The sequence below is a fragment of the Malania oleifera genome, chromosome 7 (genome assembly GCF_029873635.1).
Source record: "Malania oleifera isolate guangnan ecotype guangnan chromosome 7, ASM2987363v1, whole genome shotgun sequence".
NCBI classification, from domain to species: Eukaryota; Viridiplantae; Streptophyta; class Magnoliopsida; order Santalales; family Ximeniaceae; genus Malania; species Malania oleifera.
Genome location: NC_080423.1, coordinates 59114168 through 59128736, shown reverse-complemented (window position 1 = coordinate 59128736; position 14569 = coordinate 59114168). Strand labels below are relative to the sequence as shown.

The window sequence follows — 14569 nt, the reverse complement described above, 5'->3', positions numbered from 1 at the left end:
GGGATTTTCATTTCCACAGAGCTCTGAATGATGAAGAGTTGGTGGAACTTGTGTTTTTGTTGAGGTTGTTTGAGGCTTTTCTCCGGAGAACTTGTCTTTTTCTTTGTATTATAGTATTTGGAAGGCTAGAATTCCCTCTAAAATTGAGGATTTTATTTGGCTGGTTGTTCTTAATAGAGTTAGCATGAACAATCTGTTGCAGAGTAGGATAGCACTTTTCCTAATTGCGTGTGTTCTTTGTTTTGAAAGACTTGAATCTGCCTCTCGTTTATTTTTTAACTATTCTTTCTCATGGGGATTTGGAATGGTTTCTTTGGTTTTATTGGGGAATCTTGGGTTTGCCCTGGGTCTAGACTCTAGAGGATATATTGGTTATTTCTTTTTCAAGGTTTAAAAGGAGCAAAGACAATTCAGCCCATTGGTGATGTGCTGTGTATGTGGGGTGTTTGATTGGAAAAGAGCACTCGTATATTCAAGGGGAGAAAACTTCTTGGTCTTTGTTTCGAGATAAGATTTGATACATGGCTTCATCGTGGGCTGTCGCTGCTGGCTGTTTCCAAATCCCATTCTGTATCTTCTTTTTTGATTAAAAAAATTCTCCTTCACAAGCTGTAGCATAAATAACCAAACGTTCCCATCTTGTTACGCAAATATTCCATTTGATCTTTATTTTTGCCTTGGTAAATGAAGCAGTGCATTGATTCCTCGATAGAAGACATGCAATGCGGTGTTCTGACTGATCTTATCTTTTCATAAAAGAACTGGCTATCTATTTTTATGTGTTGGGTCCTCAAATGGAACTGGATTTGAACTGATATGATAACTTGGTTGATTATCAATGGTACGGCAACACATGCCACAAGGACAGGTATGGGTAGAATGGAATGTGTCACAAATGGTCCATTTACCCATTTATGACCCATTTCCATAAAGATGTTTGAACCATTTAAAACCCTGCCCATTTAATTTAAAAAACTGGAGATACTCATTTTCCCTTCAAACTTTTCAATATTTAGAAATTTGTTTTTTGGGCCTTGAACATTGAATAGACATAAGTTGCTGCACAGTTGCCAAGTGTGAAAGAAGAAAGAAATTCAAGTCTTCTTGCGTGAACTTTTAATTAATTGAAGTGGGAGATGAGTAAATCAAGGAAATTGTTGTTAATTGTATATAATGTGAATAGTTTCACGAAAGAAGAGATTTATCCTCTTTTTACTCTTATGCTAAACTTATTTGTGGCAGTGGGCATGGCATTTGTTTTAGGAAGACATTTGGCTGGGAGAGTCTTTGCTTTTAACTTCTTTTCCTTGTTTGTATAGGCTGTGCTCTTTGCATTATAATCCTGTTTCGTTGTTTTTTATTTCTAACTAGGATGAATTCTCTTGAGATTTTCATTTTTGGAGGGTTCTTAATGATACAGAGGTTTTGGAGCTCACCTCTTTATTATGTTTGTTGGAGGGTTATGGGTCCTTGATTCTGGGTGGGAGCATTTTTGCAGATTCTTTGTTGAGTTTTTAACCCATACAAGCATGTCTTTCCTAGCTTTCTTGTACTATTGGGAAGTCCAAAGTCCCCTAAAATTAAGGCTTTCATTTGGTTACTTTTTCTTAATAGAGTTACAATCTATTGTGCAGCAGGATGCTTTTTAAGCCTTTATCGCTGGATGTTTGTTCTTATCTTTTGATAGTTTAGAATCTCCCTCATTTTTTCCTTCGTCATTCCTTTTCACAGAAGGTGTGGAATAATTAATTTAGATTATTTGGAGAAGATTGGTGTGTCTAGAGTTGGTGGAGGATCTATTGGCCTTTTCTTTTTAAGATTTTGGGAGGAATAAAGATGTTGTGGCATTGTGGAGGTGTGGGCTTTTGCCGTGTTATGAGGGATTTAGTTGGAGCAGAATGCTTGTATGTTCATGGAAAGAAGATGTTTTTGTCTATGCTTTATGATGGGATCCAGTGCTTGGCCTTCTTGTCAGCTTTTGCTGTTGTTTGTTCTAAAGGATTGTTTATTTTTTTTAGACTTACAGTGTGACTGGAGGGCTGTGCTGTTTTGATAATGTTCTTTCCTATTCCAAGGAGGGTTTCCTATGCTCCTTTTTGTACTTTCTCCTCTTTAATAAATTTTGTTCTTCTTCTACTGAAAAATGTTTACACAAAAAGACTTGATAAAATTGTAGTTAATCGTCTATAATGTGATTGTGCCTTGTTAGTTGATAAAATTTCCTGCAGAATTACAGTTGGGCTAATAAACTCTTGTCTTATGCAGGGAGGCTTCAAGTAAGTAAATCAGTTCTGCTTAGTGTTCAGAACTATGAGGGTTTTTCTACTTTTCTTCCTGTGGGAATGAAATGACACTGAAACTAAAGGGTTTGTTCTTGCGTTTGCAAGCCTTTATCAGAAGGATGGCTGGGATTAGAAAGGCTTAAGGGGCTTGCTGATGCTTTTGCTTTTAGACAACTATGGTTAATCTCCTTCCACTCCTTTTCTTTGGGTGAAGTGCTGTATGTCTATAACCTTAAGGACATATTTCTTCGAGTCTGCTCCTCATGGTATAGCCACTTGGAAGAAAATCCTGAAAGTTAGGTCCCTATCCTATACCAGTTTCAGGAAGACAATTGAGAACGACAAATATTCATTTCTGTTTTATGACAATTGATACCCTTTGATTCCCTGGTTGACAAATATGGTGTGATAAAAACTGGAATTTTTGTTTTGATTTTGATGCTCTAAGAAGATTCACTGAATTTCTTGCCTAGACCTCCAAATGATGACAGTCCCTTGGGTACTGCCTCTCCTAATATTTCCTTTTTTTTCTGTCTGGAATTTGATAAGGGAGAAGAAACTTGCTGTTTTATGGAGCTCTGTTGTTTGGTTTGGGGAATACATTCCAACTAATTTCCGAGATATCCTTTTGTAGCTGGCTTGCCGTTTGAAACAGGCTGAGGACTCTGGATAGGATCTCAAACTGGGGTAATCATTCCATCCTTTCTCATTTTTGCCTCCATCATTTAGAGAATAGGAGTCACTTGTTTTCTGAATGTAATGTGTATGATGAGATATATAGGAAGGCTGCTACTGTCCCAAGGTGCTCTCCGTATGGGAAGAAGAGCTGACAGGCTCTCTTGCTTGGGAAACAGTCACTATGCTGCTCTCAGTATGCTTGTTTGGACTTAGAGCATCTACACCACATCGAGAGCCAGTCTTCTAAATTGAGCAGAGATTCTGTGATGGGGGACAGTATCAATGATCTGCAGCCATGAAAGAATGTGAGATAGGGAGAGAGGGGGGGGGGGGGGGAAGAAGAAGGAAGAGAAGAAGATGAGAAAGGAGATACAAGGGGGAATCACATGTTCTCCTTCAAATTCAACAACCATTTTCTACATGGCTTTCACAAACTATTTATAAGAAAGCATCATACACATGAAATTACACATATACCCGTTAATTAAATGAAGTTACAAATAAACCCCTAAAATACACAAATAATACAAGCCCCCAAAATACTTAATCTTACTTCAAGCAAACTAAACACACATAATAGACAACTATTTAACTAAGCATGTTTGGTTGTAGAACCCAATAAACCGTTGGCCCTATTAATCGACATAGGTCTCCAAATTGGGTCAAAATGATCCATCCAAATACCTGCTTCTCTTCCTACATCATTCTGTCATTTGCCATCAGTCCACCCAATGATGAGGATTACGAGTCTGTTGGCTAGGGCTAGCAAATGGGAGTTGAAAGCACAAAGCATGTTAGGGGTTTCAAGAAGCCAGCGCTCCTTGTCCACACCCAGGTGGCCAAGAGTGTCTCAGGTGGTCTCATCATCTGGGTTTGTCCAGCCATTTTGAGGGGGTAGAAAGCATTGGTGAATTGGTTAATGAATGGGTAGTTGATAGAGGGTAAACCCATTTCAACTCTTTGATTCCTTTCACGAGCCATTTAAATAGAAGAGCTGACCATATCTTTTTTATTTAAGGTGTTTATGGTTGGGTAAATGAGTGTGGTCTAATATTGCTATTCTTATTCATGGGTGAAGAAACTGGACATCCCAACTCCTATAATTAATGTCTAAACCAAATCCACTCAGTCTGTATGTGCCATTGCTTGATGTTCTGTCTCAATGCTTGATTGTGGAACAGTTGCTCACGTCTCACAGTTCCAACGTACATGATAACCACCCAAAAATGTGCAATACTGTGGGAGACCACTTCTCTGGTGGAGAACCAGTCACCAGCATCATATTTTCTGACCAGGGTATTAGGCCACCATTCACATATATTCCAACCCAATGTTGCTGTTAGCTTTCTTTTGGAGGATGTCTTGTTCTCCAGTGTTTTTAATTCTTTCTTATTAAGAAGTTTCTTTTTTCTATCTAGGAAACAATGATTTTGATCTTAATGATTATTTTTATACATTTTAACTTACAATCTTTACAAGAGGAACAGTGATGCCCATTCAAGTGAAGAGGCATGGCCTATAAACTCTTGTAAATTTTATCCTTTTTATTACACTTGTTGTTACTTGTACATGTGTTAGATTTTATCTAGTCACTAGCCATCAAGCATATGTGAGTACGCCCTTTGACAACAAAAAAGGGAAACTCATAAGAGTGACTATCTGCATTGTTGTTGTGAAATGCATTGATATTCTTCATATCTTTTACTTTTTAAGTTCCGGGAGCTAAAGGTTAGTTTTTGGGTGGTTAGACCCTAAGCCATGTAAATTGTGCTTTTCAATAAAAATGTATTCTCTCTCATTAACTCCTCGCAGAAACGAAATGGTGCTTGTTGGTTCTATTTCTAATTAATGTACATCTGCAAATGAATTTATCAATTGGAATTAAAGGAAGAGTCTATAGTTAAGCGCTGCTTTGATTAACAATGACCACGCAAGCAGATCACAGTTCTAAATTCAAAGAATGGAATGCCAAAACCTGCTTTCAGTTCATCTTTTAGCAGTTTTTGTCTTAATCTCTCTGTTGAGGTGAAAAAGAACAGAATGTTGCCTGTTTATTGTTTTGCATTTTCTTATCATCAGCATAAAATAAGGCCTGTAGATTTATTTGAAAAAAGACCCTGAAATTTCAATATTTGATAATAAGAATGCATCAATGAGATTTTCAGAATAGAGTCATAGCCCATCTGAGGGTTGTCATTGGCCCAATGGGGAGGTTGCTACTTTGAGACCTGGAGGCCATAGGTTTAAATTGTGGAAACAGCCTACCCAAATGTTGAAATAAGGCTCCATATATCATACTTTGCATTGATCTCCAATGTGGCGTGGGAGCCTTGTACATTGTGTGTTTTCCTTCTTCCAATAATTATAGCCAGCATTATTGGGTTTTATTTTTCCTGCTCTTACCTGTTCATATTTTAGTTTTTTTCCTATTCAGTTTTGATCATGATCATGTATATTTTGTATGCACAGGTTAACATGAACGAGAAAGATTATCAAAGAAAAAAGAACAAGTTTCTCCCAAAGATTCATGCATGGTATGTCCAGATTTTTTTTATTGTCTTGATTCTTGAATATGTCAAGTTTATCATTTCTTCCTCTATCCTCTCTCTCTCTATGCATGGTATATTCAGATTTTTCTTTATTATTGTGATTATCTTAAGTTTATCACTTCCTCTCTCTCTCTCTCTCTCTCAAAAACACACAAACCCTGGCCCAAAATTTGAAAAAACCAAAAAAGGACGTCTGTTCAGGTAAAACTGATAGTCTGGAATATCTGTGCTTGCTTACTAGCAAAACTTGCTGTCCCTTTATAAGAAAAAGTTCTGCCCCTTCGATGGAGGAAGTAGTGGTTGTTCATTGAGAGGGATCCAGCCCTGAGGCCATAACCTCATTCAAGAAGTTTGAGAAACTCTAATTTTCAATTTTTTTTTTTTTACTCTATTTATTATTTTTAAAGAAAAAGTATATATGATTGGTAAAAAAAGGATATATTAAAGGGGCATCAAGGGGATGCCAAGCCATAGTACAAGAAATCAAGCACCTTGTAGGGTGTCACAAAAATAAAAAATTACATTAGACTCATTTGCTAAAGCCTGCTATGCCAACTAGTAACTGCAGTAAACCACTGCTATTTTATGAACTTAAGCGTTGAAATTGAATTTTTGAAAACCCTTCCATTCGTCTCTTTCCATGCACACCAGAAAGTTGTGAGTGGAATGAGAGACAAAGCCTTCCTCTTTTCCTTTGTTGCGTGAACCCCTCTCCAGGCCCAGAGCTCCCCTCCCACTAATCTAGCAGTAATCCACCTTTGTCTGACAAGAGTCAAAGCCGCATTCCAAAGATTTGTAGTCCAGGGGCAATGGAGAAGGGTATGGTCTACTGATTCAACCCCAACCATGCAAAGGGGATGCATCTGTTGGCAATGGAGAACGGTTTTCTCTGCAAGTTGTCCAGGGTCAAGATCAAGGGGAGTGGATGTTGATTGATTCCTGGATAAAAATTTTCTTATAGAGGGATCTGATAGTGAAGGAAAAGGGAACTGTACATGCATGTGTTATAGTCAAAGGTGCTACTCAGATGCTCTCGGTTTGCTGTGAGCATTTTTTTTTTATGGAATTTCTGCCACTCTTTTTGTGCATTTCTGCTCTGCTGCTCTTAAACTTCTTTTGTCTTTTCTTCTTCTTCTTCTTCTTCTTCTGGTCTGCTCTGTTGCTCTCACTCAGACTCTGAATCCCCTTTATGGTGTTTTTTTGTTTCCTTTGTGCTTTTTTTTTCTCCAAAATATCTGGTCCTTTTCCCTGAAATTTTGGCTCCCAATCTTCTTCTTTTCTTCATCTTCATCTTCATCTTCTTCTTCCTTTTTTGGACTGCCCTGCTGCTGTCGGACAGAGATGCTCTGAGCACCACTTTGTATTTTTATTTTATTTTTTCCCTCTCTCTTTCTCTCTTTGGAATCTGTGCTGTTTTTTATTTTCCTGGGAGATTTTCATTTTCTTGGCTTTTCTGGTTCTGTGATATGGAATTTCTGGCATGAACATCAAATGCTGTTTTCTGGAATTTTTCAGTCAGATCTGCTCTGATGCTGCTTTTGATACCTTTTTTTGTTTCTTTTTGCTTCCTGCTGCTTATTTCTGCTTCTGTTTTATGGACTGTATGGCATGAACATTACATATTATTGAAAATTTGTATTATTGTATTCATATACATTATAGTATTCAATCTTTTGATATTTAAAAATTCAAATATTAGTGCTAACGCATTTGCAATTAAGTATCAGATATATGTGGACATTTTACAGTCAGTTTTAATGAATGTGTGGTTGCCCTTGGGAGCGTGCACCTTAGTCTCATGCCTATCCTCTAGGCACCTTCTCTGCACCTTTGACTACTATGGATGCAAGTGCCACGTCTAGTTCAACTACAGTCATAACTTAATACTCAAAAGAGATCCACCTGTGTAGCCTTGAACAGGCTTCTTGGCTTTGTAAGGATATGAAAATCAATTTGCCTGAATTTCATGGGGAAGTTGAATTTGATGATTTATATGAGGAATCAAGTTGGAGAACATTTTAATTTATAGAAGTGTGAAGAATGAAAACGAGGTGACCCTAACTGTAATCTTTGTCTCAGGGGTTATGCTGGTATGCGAGGGGGGCGCAATATTATGCCCCAGAGTAGGAACTGCTCTGGGAGACCAACAACATGCTGGAATAGAATGAACTGACGATCTACAAGGTCATACCTGGTTTCCGGCTAACATGCTCCAAAAATGTATTCCAGATTGTGTCCTCTTACCCAATGTGGAAAGGGAATTGAGATATTCATACAAGAGCTTTATACCCATTGTGACATGTCATCCAATGTATTGGTGGACTAGCTATGGGATTTGGATAAAGTTCAATTGTCATAATTTTGATTCTATCAATTAAGATGCATGTTTTTGCTTAGAACCTGGAGAATGAAGTTATCCACATGAAGGAAAGTTGGAAGAAATTGGTTGACCAGCGATACCACAAGTTCGGTTTTGAGCTAGAAGTACAATGTGGCAAGAGGGGTTATTTGCCTATATTCTAAAAAAGTATCTGAACATTGTAGAGGAAAAAAACCCAAGCAAAAAGTGGTTCACTACACACACAACACTAGATCCCACTGGTAGTGAGAAGGAATCAGACAAGAACCTGTAGTCCAAATCTGCATGGTTATCCATTATAGTTTGAGGAAGCTCGACCCAAGATTGTCTCAAACTAAATGATCTCTTCCATTATGTTGGCGTTGTTTTGAGGGAGTTACAACTGTATCTGCACATTTTTTTTTTTTTTGTAGACACAGGAGCTAAGATTAGTTTAAGTCTCCTCTCATGTTGTTCAGCAGCTGGATGTGCAACTATTTCAGGTCCACAAGATGAATATATCTAGTTACTGAATTGGGTGGGGACATTGTTTTCTTCCTGAGTGGACATGAACTTAGTGCTTTGTTGGATTACCTTCCATCTCTGTTGCTACGGTCATGATCTGCATTGATGAAGGTTGATAAGATTGGGATCCTACATGGGATTGCTGGAAGGGTTAGCAGGATCAGATGGAGGATCATAAGGACTTACTAATGATGTGAAAATAGAAATAAAAAATGAATTATAAGTTATTTTTATGAAGTTAAAACACTATAAACATAAAGGGTTATTTGGTAAGTGTTCAAGACCAGGAAAATTACAAGGCTATTATACTCTTGTAACAATGATACAATGTTTTCAACTTGTTGCACCCGTATAAGTTACATTGGAAAAGGAATAGATGAGGAGTTGGAGGCAGAAGATGAAGTTTAAATGGATCAGAGATGGTGATTATAACTTTATATATTTTTTTCATAGGATAGCTAATGGGAAAATGAGGAAGCATTTGATTGGGGAGTTCAAAGTGGATAGGGGGGCCATTATCTCCGATCAGAGTCAATTCTATTTTGAATCACTGAGTCTTATTCTAATTTGTACTCCGAGGTGGATGATAGTAGATCGATGGTTGAAGGATTGGATTGGGACCCTTTATCTGGTGAGGTGGTTTGGTTGGAGAGACCTGAGGAAGTGAGGGCCACGGTTTTTAGGATGGAGAGGGATAAAGCTCCAAGACCTGACAATTTTAATATGGCTTTATTCCAAGATTGTTGGGAGGTGGTTAAGCCTGCTTTGCTTAAGGTTTTTAATGAATTTTATAAGAATGGGATTTTGAGCAAGAGTATTAATTCCACTTTTATAATTCTAGTGTTGAAGAAGGATAAATCCATCGAGATATCAGGCATTCAGACTACAGACTTATTAGCTTAGTTTCCAGGGCTTATAAAATCATCACCGAATTTTTAGCTAATGGTTTGAAGGTGGTGCTTGATAGGACTATCTCTAAGGCTTAGAGTGCGTTTGTTAGCAGTAGGCAAATTGTGGATGCCATTTTGGTTGCCAATGAGCTTGTTGAGGATATTCGGAGAAGGAAGAAGAAGGGGTTTGATGAGAAAGCTAATGATATAGTGAATTGGAAGTTCCTAGATACAATTTTTGTGAGGAAAAGGTTTGGTAAGGCTAGTGGGCCAAAGCAGACAATACCTCATCGGAGTTGGGCCCAGGACTGTTACATTTGGCATCAAAGCCTCCTTGGGGGTACTATCATGTGAGTGTATCCTACACAGAGAGAATACCACGCTGACGAGGACGTCTGAGATTGGATGGGAGTGCCTGTCACAGTCCCACGTCTGATGTTTACTAGGGACATCTTGGGCTTATAAGGTGGGTTTGGGTTCCAACTAAGGGAGGCGCCTTTTATAAGACAAACCCGTGAGGCCAGTGGGCCAAAGCAGACAATACCTCACCGGAGTTGGGCCCAGGACCATTACATTACTGAATGGAGAGTCTAAATCTTCGTTTTAAGGTTGAGAGACATAAGACAAGGTTATCCTCTTTTCCGTTTTTTTTTTTTTTTTGTTTTGTTTAGTGGCTGATATTTTGAGTAGGATGCTGGATAGGGCAATGGTTAGAGGTCTAGTGAAAGGTTTGGATGTGAGGGGAGAGAGGGGGTCAAGGTGTTGCACCTTTAGATTGTCGATATTACTATCTTCTTTTAAGAAGATCATAAACCCTCCTTTATGAATATTTTGGGTCTCCTTCATGCTTTCGAGAAGGTTTTTGGGCTTACGATTAATATGGGGAAGAGTGGTATTGTTGAATAACTATCGTTTTTTCTTTAGAGGATAGTCGGTCTTGGTCTTTGGATCCTTTGGGGGTTTACTCTTGCAAATCTTTTTGTGATTTCCTGAATAGGTCTAATTTACATTTATCTCTCTACAGATCCATTTGGAAGGCCAAAGCCCCCTTTAAAATCAAGGGTTCTATTTGGTTGGTTGCATTTGATAGAATTAACACCAATAACTTGCTGCAGGTTAGGTGACCTTTGAAGGTTATATCTCCATACATTTGTGTTTCTTGTTTTAATTATTCAGAATCTGCATCGCATTTGTTCATTCGTTGTGATTATGCTTGGAGGGTATGGGATAAGCTATTTGGTCTTTTAGGTGAATGTTGGGTGAGTTCAGGGGCAGTGGAGGACTTTCTGGCTATTTCTTTTGCTGGTTTTGGCTGGAAAAAGGAAAGGGCAGCGCTCTGGAAATGTGCTTTTTTTGCAGTCTTTTGGGGGCTGTGGGTGGGGCATAATGGGTGTATTTTTCTAGGGAAGAAGTCATCTCATTTGCTGGTTTGGGAGAAGATACATTATTCGGCTTCTCTTTGGTGTGTGGGGCTGGGGAATTTTAAGGGGGCGAGTTTTTCTGATATTCAGCACGATTGGCATTATGTGTTGGAGTGTTAATTCGTGTTGGTTTTTCTCTCTTGTTATTTTAGTTTCCAGGTTGTTTCTTTCCCTCTGTTTGGGAGAGGCCTTAAATTTGGATTTTTGTGGATTTGGATTTGATGTAATACAAATTTGTATTGAAATTTGTCCAAATCCATTTGTGTTTTTTATCTGGATTTTCCAGACCATGTTAAGTAGATGTCTTATTCTTCTGGCTGTATATTCTTATTCTATTAATGAAATTCTTCTTTCACTGTAAAAAATAAATAAATAAATGAAGAATAACAAAGGCCAAAGTATCAAGCTAGCTCTGTTGCTGTTAACATTCAAGCCACTATTTGGTTCATTATTATTGCTGAGATCATCATGGATGCCTTCATCAACCTTATCATCGAAACCATCATCATTGTTATTATGATCAAATGCATTAGAGTATCAAATATGTGTTTATGTCCTCAGCTTCGATATTGATGTTTGAAGCTTGAACCACTTAATGAACATCAACCTCAAAAATAATTTTTTTTGAGTCTGTTATATTTTCTATATTAGAAAAATGACTTCCTAAGTTGTCAGTTCATTGTGCAAGTTATACATGACAAATGCCAAGCCTGTAGTGCAAGTAACTTCGTAAAAATTTAAAATATAATGTACTGTAGGATCTTATGATCCTACTATGGTTCTATTAAATTCCTAGTCTGATTTTACCAATATGGGATCCAACATAGGATCGGGATCATTTCAGTGAAGTTTGATCCAGCTTCCAATTTTGTCAACCATGCATGCATGTTTTTTACTGTTAGGGAAAGCCATGATAGTTTTGGTATCGCATGGTCTGCTATGGTCATAACAATTCGATAATTATCAAGGTTGGTTTGCCATTCTGCAAGCTACACTCTCAATCTTTGCCACAGATTCCAAGATCCAGCTTAAGTGTTGGTTCAACTCGTTCTTGTTCGATGTCCTTTCGTTAATCAGTGTTTGTGGGCGGTGGGAGAGAACAGAGGAAGTAGGAGCTTCACATGGAGAGGGCATTCACAGCGAAATCTGTACTGCACCTTATTCTGGAAGTTTAGATACTTTCTATTTTACTTAATTTAATTTCAGTAATTTATTCAAAGAAGTCATATTTATTTTAATTTTGGAAAGTACATGTAGGGCTATGCTATTCATAAGTTGCATAATCACATTGTTGTAGGTCTTGGAACTATGAGAAAATTTTTGTTTTAGTGTTTTACCTTTGGTTTTACATATGGTGCATTCCGCAGCACCCATAGACCTGGTTTAGTTAGATCCTATATGAAAACATGAAATAGCAAGATGTTGAGAACCATAAGAGTTGGAAGTTGGTTGTAAATTGTTATGCACGAAGGTGGTGCCTGTATATCGCAATGAAACAGTTTCCACCTATGAATAATTTCTGCTTGTCTACACAGTTTAGTACATTGAATAAATGTTGGAGTCCGCCACGTCCTTATTTATGATCTATGTTTCTATAAGATTTGAATTCAAATTTTGAGTTTGACTAAGGTACATTTGGGTGGTTGTTTTCAAGTGCCTAAACCTGTAGAAATCTATTATGATCTTTAATAGAGCAATTAACTTAGTCCAAATGAAACAAGGGTTATTGTTGTGTTGGGTGCTACCAAAATATCAATATGATAATTTCCCTCAGCTCGACACTGTTTCTATGCCAGTTATTTTATGCACATTTTTTTCCATGCCCTAACTGCTTAGAGAATGCATGTATTCTCTCAAATTCATGTATTCTAACCTTCGCATCTTATTTTATTATTCTATGGAATATTCTTCTTCTTCCTGTGTCTGCACATCTGCATCCTGCAAAGTCAAATTTTAAATTATTTTTAGTTTGTGGCTCTTTTATTGCTGCAAATTTTTTGTGAGCAAATGTTTCTAGGTAAATTTAATTAAGATGGTGTTTTTTTTATTATCTAGGGTGCAAGATCATGGGGGTGAGACAATAATCCCTTTTAGCTGTGTATTAGAGCGAAATCTTGCTGATATGCCGGAAGATGAGGCTGCGAAGTATTCTGAGGAGAACAAGGTGCAGAGGTTAGTTAGAACTTTTTTCTTTTAGTTGTTTGCAGCAGTTTATTTGTTAAATGGTCATACTTATGTCAATTTCTATTTTACAGCCATTCACATTTCTTTAGCATTTTGTAATTTAGAGAGAAAAAACTATATATTATGCTGATAAATGGGTAAATTCACTGGGATATCTTTATTGCAGTGCCCTTCCAAAGATCATAAAGACTGGATTTTCAGCTATTAATCTTGTATACTTTTTCACGGCTGGCCCTGATGAGGTAATGCATTTAGCTCTGGTTCTTTACTTTTTTTTTTCCCCCATTATTTGCATCAACTATTCCCATTCATTTCTTCTGTAGTTTGTTTGATCAGTGAAAAAAGCATATATAAAAGGGCATCAAGGGGATGCCAAACCATAGTACAAGAAATCAAGCACCCTGTAGAGCATCATAAAAACAAAAAAATACATTGAACTCATTTGCTACAAGCCTGCTATGCTAACTAGTAACTGCAGTAAACCACTGCTCTTTACTGAACTGAAGCATCAAGATTGAATTTTTGAAAAACCTTCTGTTCCTCTCTTCCCATGCACACCAGGAAATTACGAGAGGGATGAGATACAAGGCCTTCCTCTTTTCCTTTGTTGCCCGAATCCCTCTCCAAGCCCAGAGCTCCCCTCCCACTGATCTAGCGGTAACCCACCTTTGTCCGATAAGAGTCAAAGCCACATTCCATAGATTTCTAGTCTAGAGGCAATGGAGAAGGGTATGGTCTGCTGATTCAGCCTCAACCATGCAAAGGGTGCATCTGTTGACAATGGAGAACCCCTTTCTATGCAAGTTGTCCGGGGTCAAGATCTTACCATGAGCTGCTTCCCTGGTAAAAAAAAAAAAAGCAACCTTATTTGGGGCAGCTGACTTCCATAATTGAGGCCAAGGGGAGTGAATGTCGGTTGATTCTCAGATGAAAAGTTTATTGTAAAAAGATCTGACAGTGAAGACTCCCTTCTAGTACAAGGACCAAATAGGAAGGTCATATGAGAGTTTTGAGGCTGGATCTTGTAAAGATGACTGTAGAAATCAGTGAGCTGGTGAAGTTCCCAATCTTCCACATTTCTAGGATATTCCAGAAAAACCCCTATTATGATGCTTGAAGATTCATGCCAACCTTTCCTAATGTATTTCCATACCCCTGCGTCATATGGTCCTCTGCCAGCCTGGGAGGTCCACTCATTGTGCTCAAGCCCATATTTCATTGCAACAAGCCCATGTTTCTAACAAAATCTTTCTAGACATGCCAACTTGACATTACAAGCATACTTACACACATTTTCACATCAATCTTCAATTAAATCTGTGTTGCTCATAGCAAGTATTATATATATAATTATGATTCATTCAATTTAGCATCTTTGCAATAAAAAAGGTGCACTTGTTTGCTGATGTCAACCAAGGAAATTCTTGCTGTTTTGTACCAAGTACAACTGAAAAGCCTAGAAGGCATGCCAAGGCTCTCAATTTTTGTTTGAAGATTTAGAAATTAGGTTGTTTTTTTTTTAAAAAAGATAGTAAATTTGAATATTTTACAAGTTCAACTTATTTGGGATTATTTTTGCAACTTCAGTACTTTTTTTTTCTTTAACTATTAATTACATGTTGTAGTTGGGGTTATTTTGTGATTATTTGTTTGTTTTAATGTTATAATATTTGTTTGTGTAATGTATGAAGCAGCTGTTTGA

General features: G+C 37.6%; 1 protein-coding gene across 1 annotated transcript in view; it reads left to right on the top strand.

The window, feature by feature from the left end:
• LOC131160340 (obg-like ATPase 1) overlaps positions 1 to 14569 on the top strand; it is a 78849-nt gene that overhangs the window by 48534 nt on the left and 15746 nt on the right. The window contains exons 7-9 of the mRNA XM_058115932.1: positions 5430 to 5494; positions 12739 to 12855; positions 13034 to 13109. Coding sequence (XP_057971915.1) covers positions 5430 to 5494; positions 12739 to 12855; positions 13034 to 13109 — 258 coding nt within the window. The remainder of the gene's footprint in view (positions 1 to 5429; positions 5495 to 12738; positions 12856 to 13033; positions 13110 to 14569) is intronic.